Below are 24,105 nucleotides of genomic sequence, written 5' to 3' on the forward strand. Positions count from 1 at the left end.
CTTTGTTGAGATTCAGTTCTGGAACACAGTCAGCTTTGTTGAGATCTTTGTTGAGATTCAGTTCGCGAACTCAGGCAGCTTTGTTGAGATCTTTCTGGATTCAAAAGATTCAGTCTGGAACTGGAAAGTCTGATCTTTGTTGAGATCTTTGAGCTTTGAAGTTTCAAAAGTTCATTCTTTGTTGAGTTTCAGTTTCTCCATCCGGGTCACAGGGCACCATCTGTTGTAAACTTCTTCCTTCTTCAGTGTAGAAAAACTCAGAAGCGAAAACCAGGAGACTTATTTAAGCAGGATTCTTTATTTGCTGTAGTCTGCTCCGGACCCAAGTCAAGTGAAGTCTAACTAAGGCAGTATACATTGAGTTCATATATACATTTCAAGGGGGAGGGATTACATTGTGATGTAAATGAGCTGAGACAACGAGAACAGGAAAAGGCATAGACTTCTCGTACTGAGATGAGACAAATGGTCTCAGTAATAAAATAACAGGTGTTCAAACTTGCTCAGCATGACTCTTCCCCCGGTAAACAACGAGAACAGGAAAAGCCTAGCCTTCTCGTACTGAGATGGGACAGTCAGGAATATCCCGCTGAGAACCCCTACCGTTTGCAGAGATTTCCTGGTCTCATCATTTCTAAACTTTCTCAATATAAAATACTATTGTATTGGCAATCTAAATTAAACATTTAAATAAATTTGTAATCCTACAGCCAGAACCCCAGCGCCAGAACCCCAGCGCCAGAACCCCAGCGCCAGAACCCCAGCGCCAGAACCCCAGCGCCAGAACCCCAGCGCCAGAACCCCAGCGCCAGAACCCCAGCGCCAGAACCCCAGCGCCAGGCCCGGAAGTGAGGGAGGGGCGGAATTATTATTATTGCATTGTAGTTATTTTTGCAAGAATGTAAGGACAAAATGGGCCTGAGAGTGAGTTCCTCAATTGGTATTGTAAGTTAAATGTATACAGGACTGTTGTGATAAAATGGGCCTAGTGGTGAATTGGTCATTTGTTGTATACATTTTTATTATTTCTTTTAAAACAATGCCGAATTTTCTCTCTCTTTTTTGGAAAGAACCTTTGGAAACCTTTGGAAAACTCTTAATGCTTTTGGTTTTGGCCCAGGTTTTATTGGAGTAATTAAAGTGCTGTACAGAGATATTGAAAGTATGCTAAAAATCAATGGTGGTTTGAGCGCCCCTTTTAAAGTTAATAGAGGCATTAGACAGGGATGTGCACTTTCTGGAATGCTGTACTCTTTAGCAATCGAACCATTGTTGAATAAGTTGTGTTCTAAAATAGAAGGTTTAGTATTACCTCACAACAACTTGCAGCATCAGATATCAGCTTATGCTGATGATGTAATGATTATGGTTAATGGACAGAATGACATAAATACTTTGGTTAAAATTGTTGAAGAATTTGGACGCATATCTGCTGCCAAAATAAACTGGAGTAAAAGTGATGCATTGGTTGTTGGGAAATGGGAGAAGAGTCCACCATTTTTACCTGGTAGGTTAATTTGGAAAAAAGGAGGGATTAAATACCTGGGAGTTTTTATCGGGGATACTGTCACGCAAGGAAAAAAGTGGGTTGGGGTGGTTGAAAAAATAGAGGGTAGACTAAAGAGATGGAAGTGGATACATCCACAACTATCCTTTAGAGGAAGGGTTTTAATAATTAACAATTTGACTGCCTCATTATTGTGGCATAGATTGTCATGTGTGGACCCTCCTCCTGGGTTGCTTTCCAGGTTGCAAGTAATGTTTGTTAATTTTTTTTGGGATCGGCTCTACTGGGTTCCTCAAAGCGTACTTTTTCTGCCTGTGGGAGAAGGCGGCCAAGGAATGGTGCACCTTCCAAGTAGACTGGCAACTTTTCGCTTGCAATTCATCCAGAGACTATTAACTGGTCCTGAAGATCTGGTATGGAGAAAAGCTGCCCAGATTATCCTACAGAAGACTGATAGTCTTGGACTTGACAGCACTCTGATACTTATGGATCATAAACAGCTGAACTTAAAAGACTTACCTTCTTTCTACCGTGGACTTTTTAAAATGTGGGAACATTTTAATTTTACCAGGAATGGAAAGACAGATTCTTTATTCTGGTTGTTCGAGGAGCCGTTGGTCAAAGGAGCTCGTTTTGCTTTATCAAGTGAGTGTTTTCCAGGTCTTACGCTAAGGCTTTGTGGCTCTGGTATGGTAAAACTAAAAGATTTAATTGATGTTGTAGGACCTGATTTAAGTGATGTATCTGCATTGGCCACGGCACTAGGCCAGAGGTCTTCCCGTCAAACTGAGGTAATTTTGAAAACATGGAAAGGAAGATTAACAGAGGAAGAATTAATCATGTTGCAAAATTTTGGTAATGGAAGCCTGGTTCCAAATATGAGAGATCCATTTCCGAAAATTGTCATTTCACCAGATTTAAAGGGTATGTCTGGCATTTTGCTAGATTTAAAAGGGTTGCATGATTTGGAGTTGGGTTTGGTTGCAGGAAAATTGTTGTATAGGTGTTTTGTTAAAATTTTTAATAAAAAAAGTGGCATTTAATGAGAAGAAAGACACTGTGTGGCGAGAAAAGTTTGGGTTACAAGAAGAGGATAAGCCAGTTTGGAGGGTGATATACAAACCACCATTGAACAAGCAAACCGGGGATTTGCAGTGGCGTATATTGCATGGGGCTATAGCTATTAATGCTTTTGTTTCTGTTATAAATGCAGATGTTGTTGACAAATGTTCTTTTTGTGGTACAAGAGAAACGGGTTTTCATTGTTTTACAGAATGTACTAGATTGGAAATACTTTTTGTTTTATTGAAGGATTTGTTTTTAAGATTTCAGGAACACTTCACATTTAATGTGTTTATTTTGGGATCGAGATATTGTAAAAAAAACAGAGAATAAAATGGCAGCTAATTAATTTTATTGTTGGACAAGCTAAACTTGCAATTTACATCACAAGGAGAAATGAAATGGAAAACAGACATGGTCGAGACGTTGTATTTCTTTTTAAAGCTTTTTTAAAAGCAAGGGTTGGTGTTGAATTCAAGTATTATAAGGTAATGAATGACATAGTCTTTTAAATTGGAGTGGTGTTATAATAATATCATCTGTACTGTAATTGAAGGAGAACTCATTTTTGATATGTTATTAATTTGAAGTTGTTTGTATGATACAATGAAACTGCCTTGTTAATTAAAGTTTTTTTCTAAAAATCAAAAAAAAAAATCTCTCTCTCTCTCTCAGCTCTGTGCCGATGGACGAGCCTGAATCCACACCAGTCTCGGTTCCCGTTCTGACCGGAGAGAAACGACCCTTCCCTGAAGCGGATCCGGATCCGGCTGCCAAGAGAGTCAGAGTTGAGGATGAGGAGAGCAGAGGAAGAGAGGATGAGGAGAGCAGAGGAAGAGAGGATGAGGAGAGCAGAGGAAGAGAGGATGAGGAGAGCAGAGGAAGAGAGGAGGAAGAGCATCAGGATGAGGAAGAGGAGCCATGTGATGAAGAGGAGGAGGAGAGTTTCGCTGACATGATGAAGCACGGTCTCAGTGAGGCAGACGTGGGGATTCACAAGTTCATCAGTGAACACACCGGCTTCTCTGGCATCCTGAAAGAGAGGTGTGTGTGACGAGTGTGTGGAGAGAGTGCGTGTGTGGGCGAGTGTGTATGAGTGTCCAGTCTGTATCAGTTAAACCGCTCATGTGTTTATTCAGGTACTCAGACTTCGTGGTCCATGAGATCAGTAAAGACGGGAAGATGGTCCGCTTGGATGATCTGTGTGTTCCTGCGGATGTCGAGGTGAGTCTGGATCACTCTCATCAACACAAACAGAACATAGCTTAAGTCATTACATGTTATTTATTTATCGCTGGCCTACAATGACTCGGTCTGTCAGTCATGGGAGAGTCTGTTCACACGGGACACACACTTTTATTCCAACCGCAATATTTATTATTTTAATCCTGTAAAGCCTGACTTGCGAACATCCGATCCCGTTGCACAAAGCTGATTTCAGCTTCTACACAGGTAAGTTCGAGATTAGTTTGAGCAAACTCTGATTTTTCGAGCTCAATAAGGTGGATTGGTATTAGCGGTGTTCATCGCCATGGTAATTTGCGCTACACGGCTATGCTTGTATTTGCACCCTTACACGAAATAACAGCCTTGCAGTTATTGCAAACAGCATCATTTTCATTTTGGATGTTGTGCTATGGTGCCCGATAAAGGACAAGAGGGGCAGTTGTGAGTTCACGGTCTGTATGGCTGGGACTCGGAGAAGGAGCATCGATAAGAGGACTCGTTAACGTTGAGGGTGTAAGGCCGTCTAACTCGATCCAATGGCGGTGCTCGATTAGAGGTAAGGGTCTCACGCGTGTTCCGTCTTTTCTCATGGCAAAGGGATTTTTAACCCTCTGGGGACGGATTGGGCGGTACCGCCCAAAATGGCATACTTTTACAAATGTGTAATTATCTTAAAAACTATTAATGGTAGAGAGGTGCGGTCTTTTTTGGCGTCTTCCTCAGATTCCGCTGAAAACAGTGATAACTTACCCGGCTTGTATACACACTTCCTTCTTGCGCAATACCACTTCGTCAAAGGCCAATGAAATCGATGTTGTTTGGCAGATTCACGAGCAACAACCAATGGAAAAATTGCCGATGGAGGAATATTTTTCTTACCCAATCAGAGGAAGGTTACCATGACGTATTCTAGCAAATCGGAGGACTCTGTAGCCTTGCAAGGGTAGTAATATGGCGCAAACAGCGTCGAGAGTGGAGGAGACGACAGAAAGCGAACGGACGCATCGAGTATAAACAAGGCTTTACGGAGCGAGAGCGCGCAGAGATATGGGAGAGAGACCGAACAATTATAATATATATACATACAAATACAATTATAGCATTATTTATTGTTTTAGCACTTTTATGATGGCAAGCAGTAAACGATTTACGGTGGAACAAGCTCTGGAACAATTCCTGGAGAGTGACGAGGAGAAAACATTGCTTAGAAAATTCTAAGCATTCCTAAGAAAAACGCCTGGGACTATTTGTAAATAAAGGTAAATTTTTCATTGTTCTTTACACATTTTATTGAACAATTACACATGTCTGTCAAGCAAAGGCTTTGACAAATATATTTTTTGTTCAAAAACTTTTCACTATTGTTGTGTGATGTGTGATTTTCAGAAATAAATGCCAAAAATCTAATTTCCGTTTTTGAAATTCTGTAGTTTATTCTACGTTTTCACTCATACTTCCTTTATAAACATATTAAATGCGTGCTTATGTTAGCTTAGGGTCTTCTGAATCCATAGATACCAAACACATAGTGTTCCATCTCCATTACATATAGTTTATAAGCCCAAATGTAAAAATAGAGAAAACGGACCAAAAAGGGTTTAGTCCCCTGAGGGTTAATTAAATGTAATACATTTTCTCTTATGTATTAACTCGTTCTTTCATCTGACTGAAATGTATAATTACAATTTCATAATCAATTCAAAGATAATCAATGCAAACCATCAAATGTTCTAGAACAAAGAGGACACATTTATTTACCCGACATTAGGAGCGTACCTGAGGTTGAGAGAGCCGGCTCACAGAAAATGCCCTGAGCTCTCGCTGAGTTTCATTATATAGGCTAACCGTGGATATTTGCATTTTTCCTGCCGACCAAAATTTCGTTATTTCAAATGTAGGCGCGTTGCACGTGGTAAGCGCGCTCATAATCCGCCGGAGCCACCACAACATTGCCCAACATCAAATGGCAAACGTAATGCAAGCGGAACGAAACTGCTCGTTATTGTGTGGTTGACGGTCCGTTTATCAGAGCCCAAAGCAGCGCGAGCCGATCTTGATCAAGCGACACTGTTACTACACAGCGCTAATAAGAGATCCAGTAAAGGAAGCATTTGAATTTGCCACAGAAGTAATAACATCGCTGCGAGATCTAGTGAGAAACATTCACATTTCTCCGTTATTAACGGATCAAACAGCACTGACGTGGAAACCAGAAAGAAACATTGTGCCATGAATGAACTATCCAGTGTCCACAGATCAGCAACATTCACCATGGATTTACTGTAGTAACACTAACCGCAACCATGGCAGTTTGGCAGGAATAGTAGGCTATAATGCCTTCAAGTAACATTACGTCGGTTTTATTTTGACATTATGAATACAATTGCTGCCCTCAAACTAATCTGAACTAAAATATGTTTGTTTATAACTACTACAATATTACATTTCATTTTTTCCAAGGAGCTGTTTTGTTTTATATGCTCCTAAGAAGAGTCAATTATAGCTCCAGAATTGCTCAAAGTAAAACAAATATCATACTTTATGATGTTAGTTTTCATTTAAAAAAATAATTAAAAAAATTAAATCAAGAAAATTACCCAAAACCTGGTAAACAGTAAATTCTAACAACATAGGTCTATTTAGATAAACAATCTGGCGAGCATGTTGTTTTAGGTTAATACACCAACAGCAAATTTCTGTTTAATAAAGCGCTCAGAAATGTGTGAGACCCCCCCCCCCTGCGACACTGTCCCCTTTTTTACTCTGAGGAGTTTGCAGGTCTGCAGTTTAATTCTTTTAAAGGAACACGCCGACTTTTTGGGACGTAAGCTTATTCACTGTATCCTCCAGAGTTAGATAAGTCCATACATACCTTTTTCATCTCCGTGCGTGCTGTAACTCTGTCTGACGCACCCACCGCTAGCCTAGCTTAGCACAAAGACTGGATGTAAATGGCTACAGCTAGCATACTAATCCCAATAAGTGACAAAATAACGCAAACATTTTCCTATTTACATGTTGTGATTTGTATAGTCACAGAGTGTACAAATAACAAGGTCATATGAGACACAGACATCTTTTAACCGTATAAATACTGGGAACTATATTCTCAGAAGGCGAAGCACTGCTACTTGGGCGGAGTGATACTCCGGCCTGTGTAGATGAAAAAGGTATGTGTGGACTTATCTAACTCTGGGGGATACGGTGAATAAGCTAAAGTCCCAAAAAGTCGGCGTGTTCCTTTAAATATGGATTAATTTGAGCTCTGTGAATCTACAATTATTAGGCATATTTCTTTGATTCACAGATTCTATATCTGGTTCTGGTTCAGGTCCAGATTCTGGATCAGGTTCTAGTTTTGGTTCAGGGTCAGATTCTGGTTCAGGTTCAAGATCAGGTTCTGTTTCAGGATCAGTTTCTGGATCAGGTTCTAGTTCTGGTTCAGGGTCAGGTTCAAGACCAGTTTCTGGATCAGGTTCAGGTTCCTGATCTGGTTCAGGGTTCGTAGGTTGGATTGAGCAGTGAACCACTGAACCCCAGACTCCTCCAGCAGGTCTAAAGCTGTTTTCAGTGTAGATGATGTCATATACGTCTAGCACAGGGGTAGGCAAGTTCAGTCCTAGAGAGCCGCTGTCCTGCGGAGTTTGGCTCCAACACTGAAAAAAACCTCACCTACCTATAGTCTTAGCAATCCTGAAGACATTGATTAGCTTGTTCAGGTGTGTTTGATTAGGGTTGGAACTAAATTCTGCAGGACAGCGGCTCTCTAGGACCGAACTTGCCTACCCCTGGTCCAGCAGTAATAAACACTAGCATCTTCCCTGTAAGCGGCGTGTCTCGAGGTAAGAGTGTTTTCTCCGTGTGATGCAGGAACCCTCTCCAGATCTCAGTCCTGCCGAGTGTCAGACTCTGACAGAAGAGCAGAAGCAGAAGCTGACGGAGCTCCAGCTCTTCAAGAACAAAGAGGGAACTGTGGCCATAGAGGTATACATTACCTCATTACTCCACACTCATTACCCTACACACTATTATTACCCTACACACTCATGACCTCACACTCTCATTACCCTACACCCTCATTACCCTACACCCTCATAACCCTACACCCTCATTACCCTACACCCTCATTACCCTACACACTCATAACCCTACACCCTCATTACCCTACACCCTCATTACCCTACACCCTCATTACCCTACACCCTCATTACCCTACACACTCATAACCCTACACCCTCATTACCCTACACCCTCATTACCCTACACACTCATAACCCTACACACACTCATAACCCTACACACACTCATAACCCTACACACCCTCATTACCCTACACCCTCATTACCCTACACCCTCATTACCCTACACCCTCATAACCCTACACACACTCATAACACTACACACACTCATAACCCTACACACCCTCATAACCCTACACCCTCATAACCCTACACCCTCATTACCCTACACACTCATAACCCTACACACACTCATAACCCTACACACACTCATAACCCTACACACCCTCATTACCCTACACACTCATAACCCTACACCCTCATTACCCTACACACTCATAACCCTACACCCTCATAACCCTACACCCTCATTACCCTACACCCTCATAACCCTACACACTCATAACCCTACACCCTCATTACCCTACACCCTCATTACCCTACACCCTCATAACCCTACACCCTCATTACCCTACACCCTCATTACCCTACACCCTCATTACCCTACACACACTCATAACCCTACACACACTCATAACCCTACACCCTCATTACCCTACACCCTCATTACCCTACACCCTCATTACCCTACACCCTCATTACCCTACACCCTCATTACCCTACACCCTCATTACCCTACACCCTCATTACCCTACACACACTCATAACCCTACACACACTCATAACCCTACACCCTCATTACCCTACACCCTCATAACCCTACACACTCATAACCCTACACCCTCATTAACCTACACCCTCATTACCCTACACACTCATAACCCTACACCCTCATTAACCTACACCCTCATTACCCTACACACTCATAACCCTACACACACTCATAACCCTACACACACTCATAACCCTACACACCCTCATAACCCTACACCCTCATTACCCTACACACTCATAACCCTACACACACTCATAACCCTACACACACTCATAACCCTACACACCCTCATTACCCTACACCCTCATTACCCTACACACTCATAACCCTACACCCTCATTACCCTACACACTCATAACCCTACACCCTCATAACCCTACACCCTCATTACCCTACACCCTCATTACCCTACACCCTCATTACCCTACACCCTCATTACCCTACACACACTCATAACCCTACACACACACTCATAACCCTACACACTCTCATGACCACACACACTCTCATGACCACACACACTCTCATGACCCCACACACTCTCATGACCCCACACACTCTCATGACCCCACACACTCTCATGACCCCACACACTCTCATGACCCCACACACTCTCATGACCCCACACACTCTCATGACCCCACACACTCTCATGGCCCCACACACTCATTACCCCACACATCAATACTGTACTTTATGACATTATGTGTTTAATCTGAATTAATCCTGTAGTGTGATGATGTCTGATGTCTGTCTGTCTGATGTCTGTCTGTCTGATGTCTGTCTGTCTGATGTCTGTCTGTCTGATGTCTGTCTGATGTCTGTCTGTCTGTCTGTCTGATGTCTGTCTGTCTGATGTCTGTCTGATGTCTGTCTGTCTGTCTGTCTGTCTGATGTCTGTCTGTCTGATGTCTGTCTGATGTCTATCTGTCTGATGTCTGTCTGTCTGTCTGATGTCTGTCTGATGTCTGTCTGATGTCTGTCTGATGTCTGTCTGTCTGATGTCTGTCTGATGTCTGTCTGTCTGTCTGATGTCTGTCTGTCTGATGTCTGTCTGTCTGATGTCTGTCTGTCTGATGTCTGTCTGTCTGATGTCTGTCTGATGTCTGTCTGTCTGATGTCTGTCTGTCTGATGTCTGTCTGATGTCTGTCTGTCTGATGTCTGTCTGTCTGATGTCTGTCTGTCTGATGTCTGTCTGTCTGATGTCTGTCTGATGTCTGTCTGTCTGATGTCTGTCTGTCTGATGTCTGTCTGATGTCTATCTGTCTGATGTCTGTCTGTCTGATGTCTGTCTGATGTCTGTCTGATGTCTGTCTGATGTCTGTGTGTCTGTCTGATGTCTGTCTGATGTCTGTCTGTCTGTCTGATGTCTGTCTGTCTGATGTCTGTCTGATGTCTGTCTGATGTCTGTCTGTCTGTCTGTCTGTCTGATGTCTGTCTGATGTCTGTCTGTCTGTCTGATGTCTGTCTGATGTCTGTCTGTCTGTCTGTCTGATGTCTGTCTGATGTCTGTCTGATGTCTGTCTGTCTGATGTCTGTCTGATGTCTGTCTGTCTATCTGTCTGTCTGTCTGTCTGATGTCTGTCTATCTGTTTGTCTGTATGATGTTCTTCAGGTGCAAGAGGACTCGAAGGAGAAGCGCACTCTCCTGCACAGAGCTGTGAAGCTGCTGTTTCCCGGCCTGGAGACTAAGACTGAGGACCGGGAGGGCAAGAAGTTCATCGTGGCGTATCATGCAGCGGGTCAGAGAGCGCTGGCAGGTGCACACTCGCTCCAGAACATCTGTGTTTTAGTTTCAGCCCCAGAACATCTGTGTTTTAGTTTCAGCCCCAGAACATCTGTGTGTAGTTTCAGCCCCAGAACGTGTGTGTGTGTAGTTTCAAACGGAACGGTGAGTCCGGAACTCATACGCGCATGCTAACTAGGGGTGTAAATCGGAGCCTTCATGACGATTCGATACGATACCGATTTCTTAAAGGTGGGGTATGTGATTCTCTTTTTTGTCCATTTTTTCAAAATAACTTGAAATCCTATTCCTAACCCACTTACAGCCACTGAGTTAGAAGCACTGAAATGAAAATTAAGCAATTTAATCATCTGTGGAACGGGCAGGACTCGAAAAACTCCAGCCAATCATTTCCAAGACCACCTAGAATCATTATGCAGTAAGTTCGTCAATCAAACGGTCGCACAACACCCCCCTCCCCCCAGCGCGCGTGACCCCCTTCGTGCGCATACGCAAAGCTCGTGATGCATGCGCATCTCGTCAGTAAAGCCGGTTCCATGATTAGTAGTAAATCGTCATTACAATCTCTCTCGCATCTGAGTTTTCGCTCGTGCATGATTGCGCGTCCATGTTCTTCGAATGGGTGGAGTCAGGGCCAGCGTTGGAGGAAAGAAGGTAGGACCATTTGAATTGTGTATTTTCAAAATCTGCCGGTCGTTTTCCAAATCACATACCCCACCTTTAAGCCAACGATTCGATTATTTTCGATACTTCAAAATTCCCCACGATACGATTCGATTCGATATGATTCAATACTCGATATTTTTACATGATATCTATTAAGTTTCAAATAAATCAACAAAAATGTTTATAATTTGCCTTTTATTGAGAATACAGAAACATTCTATTCACATAATGTGTATGTTGTGCTCAATGCACTGCAAATAGACCAGCAAATATAACAGTTACTGCATACAGTACAAAACTTGATTCTATCGAATCCTGGTGCGTTTCCGTTCCGTGCATCTTACGTCCTCGCAAACGTGCACAACGCATGATAGAGAACAGAACGCGGGTCAATATATTGTGTTTTTTTGTTTTATTTGGTGCTATTATGCACAGCTGAGTGAACAACACCGGTTTACTGTGTGTCGCATTTGGCTTTTTGCTGATTGCAAACGCAGGAGACAGTGGATTTCTATTAATTTGTTGCCCGGAGTCCACGCGCTATGTGTGTGCGAATACAGACTCACTCTCGCTCTTATCCAAGGTAAATTATCAACACTATCATCCCTTACATGTGCTTTATTTAACTAAATACATCATAATCAGCTAAAAAGCATGCGCAGGTCAATTTACTTCCTGAACAAGTACGCACCCGAGTCCGTGATGCTTTCACATTCACGCGAACCGCGGCACAGTTCAAGTGCAACCGAACTCAGCGCACCTCCTCCAGGCACTGTTGCCAACTATTTTCAAAGGAAAGTAGCTAACGCCTTCCCTAAAAGTCGCTAAATGTCGCTAGATGACGTCATACGCTAATTAGCATATTCATGACGTCATCGCGTTGTACTTGCGTTCTGCCTGCCTAATGTGTTTTTTCTCTAAATTGCTCACATTCTGTATTTTAATATAATATAATATGGCCAAATGTCCAATAAAGCTGATCTCATTACCTATATTATTTTTTGTCAGATAATAGCCTAGGACAAGTAGCTATGATATAGTAAATGACTAATTTTTTGTGTAAAATTATCTGAATTGAGAGAGTTCGGGAACTGGGTGAAAGCTCTGTGATAGTGAGTATTACAAGTAGTAAGCACAAGAAAAGAAAGAAAATTGAAATGGTCAAACAAAACTCTTTAAATATAAAACAAAAGAGAAGCAGATAAGTGACAAGTCCGTGGAAAAACAAAAAAACTGGCGCGCGCTCAACACTTGAATGTGCTGCTCGTCTCAGCCATTCACTGAACAAGGGAGACGCAGTTAGAGAGAGTGACGGAGGGAGAAAGCAAGAGCTCGCGCTCGCAGAACAGTACTGGCAACATCTGGAGGTTACTGAGGTTTGTCTAAAAAGTCGCTAGATTTGTTGCTAGTCGCTTTTTTGAAAAAATGTCGCTAAAGGGGCCTGAAAAGTCGCTAAAAATAGCGACAAAGGCTTTAAGTTGGCAACAATGCCTCCAGGCAGTCTCGGGTTTGGTACTCCAGTGCGCACCCGGGTCCGCATGACAGACAGCGTTCACATTATTAGCGATTTTTCATGCGAACTGTGCTCGTTCCGTTCTGAGTTGGTGTGAAAGCACCCTAGACTTTTCAAGTAAGCTGTTGAAGTAGCCTTTTGTACACGTTAGCGCCTGTTTGTTTACGCTAGTAACTGCTAGCTAGGAATTCGCCGACTAAGACTGAGGGTGCTTTCACACTGGCAGTTAAGTTCGGTGACTAACTAATGTTAGCCCAGTGCATAACAACAATCGTTTGTACGCATGAGCGGATGCTGAAAATAGGTGGCAAAACAAACACATTAATCGATACTCTTGTGGACGCATCGATGCATCGAATCGTCGGCGGTATAATCGATGCATCGATACAAATCGATTAATATTTACACTACTAATGCTAACTCTCATCCGTGTGTGTGCTCGCGTCCTGAGTAACGCTGTCTTGTTCTCCCAACGCTCCTCTCACTCACGGGACAGAGGTCAGACCGGGCTACTATGGTCGTACTTCCTGGTTCTGGTAAGAACTCTAGCGGCTGCGTTTTGGACCAGCTGTAGTTTGTTTATTAAGCGTGCAGGGCAACCACCCAGTAGAGCATTACAATAATCTAGCCTTGATGAGATTTCATTCAACAAAGCTTTCCTTCTGTTCCTTTATCAGTCTATAAGACTCATCACAATCCCAGAGATGCCACTGAGGTGATCAACAACAGCGTGATCGTGATGTTAAAGAGACTTTGTTTGACTCAAACACTGGATTCGGCGCTCGGGTTTGATCATCATATCGACCGTGAAACCAGACCGAGCGTTCAAGTGTTTCTAAACACAGGAGAAGATTTAACAGAAGACTAATTATATAATTGGTTTATTGGAGATATTATCACAGTTAGTCAGTATTATCACTGATGTTATTCAGCATGATTTATCTTCACTGCAGGAATATTTCTTGCAGAAACGGAAGCCAATATAGTGTAGCCTTTTTTCCAATGTTTTATTATGAATGCCCGTAATGAATGAACTGGGCTAAGCTAACAGCTAACTGCCGCGCGCCAGAGCGATTGAGCGCACGCACTGAGACGAGAGGTATGGATCAACTCGTCTTAGTTAAGGGAATAACATAGTTTAATATGAAAAAACGGTGGAGTGTTCCTCTAAAGTCCACATTAGTGGTTGAATTATATTGAACTCCAGAGGATTATACTGTGAATTTGACAGAGATGCTGTGCTAATTAAAAAGCGCAGTTATAATAAACCTTCTATAGAAATATTGAGAGGTTTTTTAAATATAATATTCTGTAGGTGTCGATGCTTCAGTAGCTCGTACAGTAGATTATGTTCCTCAATACTCTGACACAGCTGTTGCACTGCTGGTATTGACCATGTGCGTTTTCCTCAAACTTAAAGCGATTAATAAAAGCTCTGTTATGTCGTTCAGTCTGTGCTCCTTTACTTTTTCATTTAGTGTCTATCCTCTTCTTTTCTGTCTCCCACTGCAGCTCCTCGAAAGCATTCGTGGCCGAAGAACCGTGGCGGTTTCTGCCATTTCGTTCTCTATAAGGAGAACAAGGACACCATGGAGGCCATCAACCTCCTCTCCAAGTTCCTCAGGTGTGTGTGAGACGAGTCTGCTGATCACACACAGCGCTGGCTTTACTTGACCTCACACACACTCCTGTCTCTGTTTCAGGGTCAGGCCCAACATGTTCTCCTACATGGGCACCAAAGACAAGAGGGCCATCACAGTGCAGGAGATCGCCGTGCAGAAGTGAGTGAAGCCGAGCGCCAGATCCGGCAAACGCTCCGGACACACTCCTGTATTCTGCTCTTCTGTGTCTCCTCAGGATCAGCGCTGAGAGATTATCTCACCTCAACAAATGCCTCATGAACCTGAAGCTGGGAAACTTCAGCTACAAGAAACATCCATTAAAACTGGGAGAGCTGCAGGGAAACCACTTCACGGTGGTGCTCAGGTGAGAGTCAGCGCTACGTATGTAGGGATGCGAACTTCTCACCATTCAGCAAAATTTGCTGTACAGTAGTGCTATCATAACCTTATTTCATTGGCATAAGTGACGATACGTCAAGCTTGGCTCTTTTAATCAGCCTGACATGACTGGCTTGTTTTCATTTAAAGGTGACACATTATGCCCCTTTTCACAAGAAGTAATATAAATCTATGGTGTCCCCAGAATGTGTGTGTGAAATTTCAGCTCAAAATACCAGATCATTAACATTAGCTTGTCAGATTTACCCTTTGTGTGTGTCCCTTTAAATGCAAATGAGCTGCAGCTCCGCCTCCGTTCAGAAGAGGGCGGAGTCTTTACACGAGCTTCAGAAACTCCGGCAATAACAAAACAGGCCAATCTCACTCATCCAGAATCCCAGAATAACCAGTAGCGAGTGCAGCCTTACGGAGAGACTCAGGAAGAGTTTCTGAATGTTAGTGGAGACATTTATGTAGTTGTTGTGGAGTTACACTGATCATCTCATCATCATGTTGAACTTCTACACAAGTGTCCACAGTTCCTCAGGTGTTTATAAGACAGCGGTGACGTGTTCTGGTCAATAGTGTTCAGTGCTCGTCTGTGCTCAACGACAGAACAGTTTCAGGCTTTGCTGGATCTTCTGCCGTTGCGTTAGAACTGGTCTCTGTTGGCGCTCGAGAAACCAAATGTCGGCTGGTGTGTGTAAACGTGCAGATTAAGGGCCGGTAATATTATAAACGTGCAGATTAAGGGCCGGTAATATTATAAACGTGCAGATTAAGGGCCGGTAATATTATAAACGTGCAGATTAAGGGCCGGTAATATTATAAACGTGCAGATTAAGAGCCGGTAATATTATAAACGTGCAGATTAAGGGCCGGTAATATTATAAACGTGCAGATTAAGAGCCGGTAATATTATAAACGTGCAGATTAAGGGCCGGTAATATTATAAACGTGCAGATTAAGAGCCGGTAATATTATAAACGTGCAGATTAAGGGCCGGTAATATTATAAACGTGCAGATTAAGAGCCGGTAATATTATAAACGTGCAGATTAAGAGCCGGTAATATTATAAACGTGCAGATTAAGGGCCGGTAATATTATAAACGTACAGATTAAGAGCCGGTAATATTATAAACGTGCAGATTAAGAGCCGGTAATATTATAAACGTGCAGATTAAGGGCCGGTAATATTATAAACGTGCAGATTAAGAGCCGGTAATATTATAAACGTGCAGATTAAGAGCCGGTAATATTATAAACGTGCAGATTAAGGGCCGGTAATATTATAAACGTGCAGATTAAGAGCCGGTAATATTATAAACGTGCAGATTAAGAGCCGGTAATATTATAAACGTGCAGATTAAGGGCCGGTAATATTATAAACGTGCAGATTAAGAGCCGGTAATATTATAAACGTGCAGATTAAGAGCCGGTAATATTATAAACGTGCAGATTAAGAGCCGGTAATATTATAAACGTGCAGATTAAGAGCCGGTAATATTATAAACGTGCAGATTAAGGGCTGGTAATATTATAAACGTGCAGATTAAGAGCCGGTAATATTATAAACGTGCAGATTAAGGGCTGGTAATATTATAAACGTGCAGATTAAGAGCCGGTAATATTATAAACGTGCAGATTAAGGGCTGGTAATATTATAAACGTGCAGATTAAGGGCCGGTAATATTATAAACGTGCAGATTAAGGGCCGGTAATATTATAAACGTGCAGATTAAGAGCCGGTAATATTATAAACGTGCAGATTAAGGGCTGGTAATATTATAAACGTGCAGATTAAGGGCCGGTAATATTATAAACGTGCAGATTAAGGGCCGGTAATATTATAAACGTGCAGATTAAGAGCCGGTAATATTATAAACGTGCAGATTAAGGGCTGGTAATATTATAAACGTGCAGATTAAGAGCCGGTAATATTTCAAACGTGCAGATTAAGGGCTGGTAATATTATAAACGTGCAGATTAAGGGCTGGTAATATTATAATAAGATCCTCTTCATACGTCAGAAGGAGCGAAATCTGATCGGTTTATTTTTTGACATGCTCTCAGAGAAAGACTCACCAGAACAGAGTTACTGGGTTTCACTTTTCACGTTTTCTGATTTTTGTCTTAAGCATGAATGGCAGGACAAATAAGATGACATGAAGAAATAAATAAATAAAAGTGAGGTGGGTGTGTGTGTGTGAAGTACGTGTGTGTGTGAAGTGCATACGTGTGTGTGTGTGAGAAGTGCGAGTGTGTGTGTGTGTGTGTGTGTGTGTGAAGTGCGAGTGTGTGAGAAGTGCGAGTGTGTGAACTCTCTCTCCTCCACAGGAATATCTCCGGCTCTCTGGAGCAGGTCGAGCAGGCGATGACATCACTCAGAGAAACCGGCTTCATTAATTACTACGGCATGCAGCGCTTCGGGACCACAGCTGTTCCCACACACCGGGTCGGCAGGTGAACACACACACTGGAACGGCAGATGAACACACACACACTCTCTCTCTCGCTCACTCACTCACTCTCACTCACACACACCGGGTCGACAGGTGAACACACACACACACTGGAACGGCAGATAAACACACACTCTCTCTCTCTATCTCTCACTCATTCACTCACTCTCACGCATACCGGGTCTGCAGGTGAACACACAGTCTCACACACACTGAATCTCACTGTTGACTCTGGTTTATAGGGCTATACTGCAGAACAACTGGAAAGAAGTGATGGATCTGATCCTGAAGCCTCGTCCTGGAGGTCAGTCTCTCACACACACACACACACACACAATCACTCACACTCACACACTCTCTCTCTCTCTCTCTCTGCAGCGGAGAAGGGTTATCTGGTGAAGTGCCGGCAGGAGTGGGCTCTCACACATGACCCCGAGGCGGCCCTGAAGAAGCTGCCGGTCAAGCGCTGCGTCGAGGGCCAGTTCCTGCGAGGCCTCATCAAATACGGCAAGAACAACATCGTCACGGCATTCGGACTAGTGAGAGAACACACTTGCACTACACAACTGACCTTACACTACACAACTGGCCACACACTACACAACTGAGCTCACACTACACGACTGAGCTCACACTACACGACTGAGCTCACACTACACGACTGATCTCACACTACACGACTGAGCTCACACTACTGGAAACTGACCTCACTCTACCACACCAGGTCCTGCTGCTGCTGGAGTTCAGTAGTTTATAACTGTGATTTTTCTGCTCAGATCCCTCGCAACAACAGGCTGATGTACATCCACAGTTACCAGAGTTATGTGTGGAACTCTATGGTCAGCAGACGTGTGGAGGCCTATGGGCTGAGAGCTGTGGAGGGAGATCTGATCCTCAGAGGAGGTGTGTGTGTGAGGAGTGAGTGAGAGAGGACTGATCCTCAGCGACAGAAGAGGAGGTGTGTGAGTGAGCGCGAGAGTGAGCGACGGAAGAGGAGGTGTGTGAGAGTGAGCGCGAGAGTGAGCGACGAAAGAGGAGGTGTGTGAGACGGAAGAGGAGGTGTGTGAGAGTGAGCGACAGAAGAGGAGGTGTGTGAGAGAGCGCGAGAGTGAGCGACGGAAGAGGAGGTGTGTGAGAGAACGCGAGAGTGAGCGACGGAAGAGGAGGTGTGTGAGAGAACGCGAGAGTGAGCGACGAAAGAGGAGGTGTGTGAGAGAACGCGAGAGTGAGCGACGAAAGAGGAGGTGTGTGAGACGGAAGAGGAGGTGTGTGAGAGTGAGCGACAGAAGAGGAGGTGTGTGAGAGAGCGCGAGAGTGAGCGACGGAAGAGGAGGTGTGTGAGAGAACGCGAGAGAGTGACGGAAGAGGAGGTGTGTGAGAGTGAGCGCGAGAGTGAGCGACGGAAGAGGAGGTGTGTGAGCGACGGAAGAGGAGGTGTGTGAGTGAGCGACGGAAGAGGAGGTGTGTGAGCGCGAGAGTGAGCGACGGAAGAGGAGGTGTGTGAGCGCGAGAGTGAGCGACGGAAGAGGAGGTGTGTGAGAGAGCGTGATGGAAGGGGAGGTGTGTGAGCGACGGAAGAGGAGGTGTGTGAGTGAGCGCGAGAGTGAGCGACGTAAGAGGAGGTGTATGAGAGTGAGCGCGAGAGTGAGCGACGGAAGAGGAGGTGTGTGAGCGACGGAAGAGGAGGTGTGTGAGTGAGCACGAGAGTGAGCGACGGAAGAGGAGGTGTGTGAGAGAGCGTGATGGAAGAGGAGGTGTGTGAGAGCGACGGAAGAGGAGGTGTGTGAGAGCGACGGAAGAGGAGGTGTGTGAGTGAGCGCGAGAGTGAGCGACGTAAGAGGAGGTGTATGAGAGTGAGCGCGAGAGTGAGCGACAGAAGAGGAGGTGTGTGAGTGAGCGTGAGAGTGAGCGACGGAAGAGGAGGTGTGTGAGTGAGCGTGAGAGTGAGCGACGGAAGAGGAGGTGTGTGAGTGAGCGTGAGAGTGAGCGACGGAAGAGGATGTGTGTGAGAGCGCGAGAGTGAGCGACGGAAGAGGAGGTGTGTGAGCGCGAGAGTGAGTGACGGAAGAGGAGGTGTGTGAGAGTGAGCGACGGAAGAGGAGGTGTGTGAGAGTGAGCGCAAGAGTGAGCGACGGAAGAGGAGGTGCGTGAGTGAGCGACGGAAGAGGAGGTGTGTGAGTGAGCGACGGAAGAGGAGGTGTGTGAGAGTGAGCGCAAGAGTGAGCGACGGAAGAGGAGGTGCGTGAGTGAGCGACGGAAGAGGAGGTGTGTGAGAGTGAGCGCAAGAGTGAGCGACGGAAGAGGAGGTGCGTGAGTGAGCGACGGAAGAGGAGGTGTGAGTGAGCGCGAGAGTGAGCGACGGAAGAGGTGTGTGAGAGTGAGCGACGGAAGAGGAGGTGTGTGAGTGAGCGCGAGAGTGAGCGATGGAAGAGGAGGTGTGTGAGTTAGCGCAAGAGTGAGCGACGGAATAGGAGGTGTGTGAGTGAGCGATGGAAGAGGAGGTGTGTGAGAGTGAGCGCGAGAGTGAGCGACGGAAGAGGTGTGTGAGGGTGAGCGCGAGAGTGAGCGACGGAAGAGTAGGTGTGTGAGAGAGCGCGAGAGTGAGTGACGGAAGAGGAGGTGTGTGAGAGTGAGCGTGAGAGTGAGCGACGGAAGAGGAGGTGTGTGAGTGAGCGCGAGAGTGAGTGACGGAAGAGGAGGTGTGTGAGAGTGAGTGACGGAAGAGGAGGTGTGTGAGAGTGAGTGACGGAAGAGGAGGTGTGTGAGAGTGAGTGACGGAAGAGGAGGTGTGTGAGAGTGAGTGACGGAAGAGGAGGTGTGTGAGAGAGCGCGTGAGCGACGGAAGAGGAGGTGTGTGAGTGAGCGACGGAAGAGGAGGTGTGTGAGAGTGAGTGACGGAAGAGGAGGTGTGTGAGAGTGAGTGACGGAAGAGGAGGTGTGTGAGAGTGAGTGACGGAAGAGGAGGTGTGTGAGAGCGCGTGAGCGACGGAAGAGGAGGTGTGTGAGTGAGCGACGGAAGAGGAGGTGTGTGAGAGTGAGCGACGGAAGAGGAGGTTTGTGAGTGAGCGACGGAAGAGGAGGTGTGTGAGAGTGAGCGACGGAAGAGGAGGTGTGTGAGAGTGAGCGACGGAAGAGGAGGTGTGTGAGAGTGAGCGACGGAAGAGGATGTGTGTGAGAGTGAGTGACGGAAGAGGAGGTGTGTGAGAGTGAGCGCGAGAGTGAGCGACGGAAGAGGAGGTGTGTGAGAGTGAGCGACGGAAGAGGAGGTGTGTGAGTGAGCGACGGAAGAGGAGGTGTGTGAGAGTGAGCGACGGAAGAGGAGGTGTGTGAGAGTGAGTGACGGAAGAGGAGAGGAGGTGTGTGAGAGTGAGCGACGGAAGAGGAGGTGTGTGAGAGTGAGTGACGGAAGAGGAGAGGAGGTGTGTGAGAGTGAGCGACGGAAGAGGAGAGGAGGTGTGTGAGAGTGAGTGACGGAAGAGGAGGTGTGTGAGAGTGAGCTCGAGAGTGAGTGACGGAAGAGGAGAGGAGGTGTGTGAGAGTGAGCGACGGAAGAGGAGGTGTGTGAGAGTGAGCGCGAGAGTATCTGAGCTCTTCTCTGTGTTCTAGGCTCTGCTCATGTTCTGTCAGCTGACGAGGCAGAGAAACACTCCATTCATGATGTTGTGATGCCACTGCCCGGGTTCGACGTGATCTACCCTACTCACAGCGGTGAGGCATTCTGGGAAACTCTCCTTTACTACCGTTATTATGGAAGTGAATGATATTTATCGGATGGTACAGTACTACATTCGGATTCAAAATTCACTTTGCATATAAATGTCAAGGCACAAATCTCAAACGTGATTTATCATTTACACTAAATAGTGTTATATTAAGGCGAGACACGGCAGGCAAAAACATATTTTTTTTTCACTGGTCAATTTTGAGATTTTGGGATATTTGTCTTCAATAACATGTCTTCTTTCAGACTTGTGGTGAAAAAAAGTCCGAAACACACATTTAGGTCTTTATTTTACTACACTTTGTCTGTTTGTGTCTGTAGATTTCTCATAATTTCATCAAAAGTTGTCGTTATAAATCATCCCTCTGCTCCGCGATCGCGATCTGCACCCTGTCATCACACACACCGTTAGAAAGCTCTCTCTCTCCTGAACAATGCTGTCGGATCCAAATATGGTCATATCCTTTTTATCACCAACCAATCGTGAAAGTAAAAGGGTGGATTTTACTCTAAATGCGCAATCTCATTGGTTGATGCTAAATCTTTAAAGCCCGTTTTCTCAAAATGACTGTTTTCTCATACTCCAAGTCCGAAATCTCCACTTCAGTAGCACCTATATACACCAAACTTTCCAGTCTTGTACCTAGTTATATTATGAAGACATTTACAGAGGGATTTGTAAATATATTATTCCTAGCCTGATTTATATAACATTTTATTCCAAAAAACATGGCGAAAATCATTTTTTTAAGGCTATTGACAGTATATTCTGATTTACAGGATAACAAAAGTAGATATCCATAAATCCCTCTGTAATTTTTTCCCCAACTAATATGTGAACACAATGAAAAAATAATTTTGAACCTGGCTTTGTCCAATACTCAGATTTCGTTTTTTAAAATATATGCGAAATAGCGCATATTTAATTAGACAATGCCTCATTTGCATATTTAAACTTGTAATACATTTTTTTCTCATCTTAATGTAGGTAATCAACTGGCAAAGTTTCATGGTGATATCTGCTAGTTAAAAAAAATACCCTATTCACCTGTAGTGTCGCCTTAAGCACCAACACTTCAAAATAATTATATAATTAAAAACTACACTTCTCAGTAATTCTGAAGATATTACTATAAATTACAGCAACACCTCCCCCTTTGCCTTTCAGATGAGGCTCGTTTTTATAACAGTAATCTTGCGGGGTGGACTCATTTAAAGTAATGTAATCGTCTGGTTTTAGCCAGGTTTCTGTCAAACACAGCACATCTAGGTTATAGTCTGTAATCATATCATTAACAATAAGTGCTTTTGAAATAAGGGATCGAATATTCAGCAACCCAAGCTTTATAATTTGTTCATCCGTATTATATCTGCTTTTTATTTGTTGAACATCAATACAATTTTTCCCCTTAAATGGGTTTAGGAGTTTTTTGTATGTCCTAATTCGGGGAACAGACACAGTCTCTATATGATGATATCTAGGTGAAAGAGTGTGATGGGGTTTATCTGACCTTGGTGACGTGAGACAGCTGGCAGACGTTCGGTTTAGCCAGTTTGTCTGCTTCCTGACCTGAGCCCCAGATTGTCATGTTTCAGCTCTAAGACTATGTGCTCTATCTTGCACCCGGCGCAAATGACTTTGTACACTGACGCATGTATCATTCCTATTTTGCACCCGCGCAAAGCGGGCTTTTCCCTCCACAGACGCGCGTCGGTAAACTAGGAAATGAACTTGCACTCCCTAGGCGGGTCGGCGCAAAAAGGAGGCGTGTTTCGGCGCAAACATTCCCTAGTGCTATTTTTCAGTTCCAGAAAACAATTCCACCACTGACCAGAAAAAACCTAGTGTAAAGTCAGTGGCGCGTTGCGCGTTGTTCATAATGTTATTTTAAGCGCGCATGCTTGGCCATAATGCAGCGGGTGCCCAACGCGCATACACTTTGATTCTCTCATCAACACAGATGCAGCAGTTTTTATTTTTGCAAATCATACATTATAACAAGGAACAATATTACCACACAAGGGAAATCATTGTGTCCATGAAGATGTGAAAAAATAGGCATAAATCTAGCTTACACATTTACCCAAATTTTTCTGGCAAATTGTTGTAATGACGGATCAGACCTGTTTGCCCAATAGTGGCAAAACACATATGTATATAAGGACATCTGACAAATTAGTTTGTGTGCAAGAACCAGGAAAAAAAAAATCTGAAGACTGCAAAATCACCTTTACCATAATGTAAGTACATTAAAAACCTTACTCTTTAAAGGAACACTCCACCGTTTTTTGAAATAGGGCTTATTCACCGTCTCCCCTACATTTAGATAGGTGGGCAAAAGTCTCAGTGCATGCATTTTCTTAGTTTGGCAGTGCCGACGCTAGCTTAACTTAGCATAATGAATGGAATCCTAAATTGTCAGGTAGCATGTCATGAGTAAAAGTGATTAAAAAAATCCCCCAAAAAACAACCTAATTATTTCTTGTGGCCTGCGTATTCACAACGAGTACAAATAGCAATTCAGATTAAGACTAGGCGATTTCCTAGGCAGAGATTGACTTGGGACTATATTAGGGTGAATCACAGGAGAAGCACTGCTACTTGGGCGCAGTCATATCACGCAACACCTGAAATCCCCCAACTTCTGTCAACATACCGGCGTGAATATTAGCTGGCTATTTTTCCGACAGTAGACATAGTGAATGGCGATGAACATGGGCGATTTTGTGCAAGACGAAGAGGGTGACTTCTCAGACAGTCAAGATCCAGAACCATACCTCTACGAACCAGAGTTTTCAGAAGAGGAGCTGCGTGCAATGGAAATAGACCGACAGAAGGAGTAGGTTGCGATCGCTCAACAGACAGAGGACGGGAGGATGAGAGCCAATTTTTTCACCGGTAACGATAACAGCGAATTTTCTTTTCAATCATGCTGTTCATGCTAAACAGGTTGAACTCAACATGAGGTTATAAAAGATGAGGCAATTTGAACCATACTCTAACTTACAGTGGGGCAAAAAAGTATTTAGTCAGCCACCAATTGTGCAAGTTCTCCCACTTAAAAAGATGAGAGAGGCCTGTCATTTTCATCATAGTTACACTTCAACTATGAGAGACAAAATGAGAAAAAAGAATCCAGAAAATCACATTGTAAGATATTTAATGAATTTATTTGCAAATTATGGGGGAAATAAGTATATGGTCACCTACAAACAAGCAAGATTTCTGTCTCTCACAGACCTGTAACTTCTTCTTTAAGAGGCTCCTCTGTCCTCCACTCGTT

The 24,105-nt window shown here is 44.1% G+C and overlaps 1 protein-coding gene and 1 long non-coding RNA gene across 8 annotated transcripts in view; one reads left to right on the plus strand and one right to left on the minus strand.

Moving 5' to 3' along the window:
* Positions 1–24,105, minus strand: part of LOC143708963 (uncharacterized) — a 295,722-nt gene that overhangs the window by 56,166 nt on the left and 215,451 nt on the right. The window lies entirely within an intron of this gene.
* Positions 1–24,105, plus strand: part of pus7 (pseudouridine synthase 7) — a 38,660-nt gene that overhangs the window by 7,238 nt on the left and 7,317 nt on the right. For 4 of the 7 annotated variants that reach the window (XM_077200175.1, XM_077200174.1, XM_077200180.1 and 1 more), the window contains 13 exons: positions 711–848; positions 3,245–3,613; positions 3,709–3,793; positions 7,667–7,780; positions 10,327–10,471; positions 14,150–14,261; positions 14,341–14,418; positions 14,495–14,623; positions 16,976–17,101; positions 17,343–17,404; positions 17,479–17,639; positions 17,877–18,003; positions 20,707–20,808. In XM_077200175.1, coding sequence (XP_077056290.1) covers positions 711–848; positions 3,245–3,613; positions 3,709–3,793; positions 7,667–7,780; positions 10,327–10,471; positions 14,150–14,261; positions 14,341–14,418; positions 14,495–14,623; positions 16,976–17,101; positions 17,343–17,404; positions 17,479–17,639; positions 17,877–18,003; positions 20,707–20,808 — 1,748 coding nt within the window. The remainder of the gene's footprint in view (positions 1–710; positions 849–3,244; positions 3,614–3,708; positions 3,794–7,666; positions 7,781–10,326; positions 10,472–14,149; positions 14,262–14,340; positions 14,419–14,494; positions 14,624–16,975; positions 17,102–17,342; positions 17,405–17,478; positions 17,640–17,876; positions 18,004–20,706; positions 20,809–24,105) is intronic. The other 3 variants (XM_077200177.1, XM_077200176.1, XM_077200179.1) reach the window with 2 other exon arrangements.

Source organism: Siphateles boraxobius, unplaced genomic scaffold (assembly GCF_051911475.1).
Source record: "Siphateles boraxobius isolate OS27281-9 unplaced genomic scaffold, OSU_SipBor_1 44, whole genome shotgun sequence".
NCBI classification, from domain to species: Eukaryota; Metazoa; Chordata; class Actinopteri; order Cypriniformes; family Leuciscidae; genus Siphateles; species Siphateles boraxobius.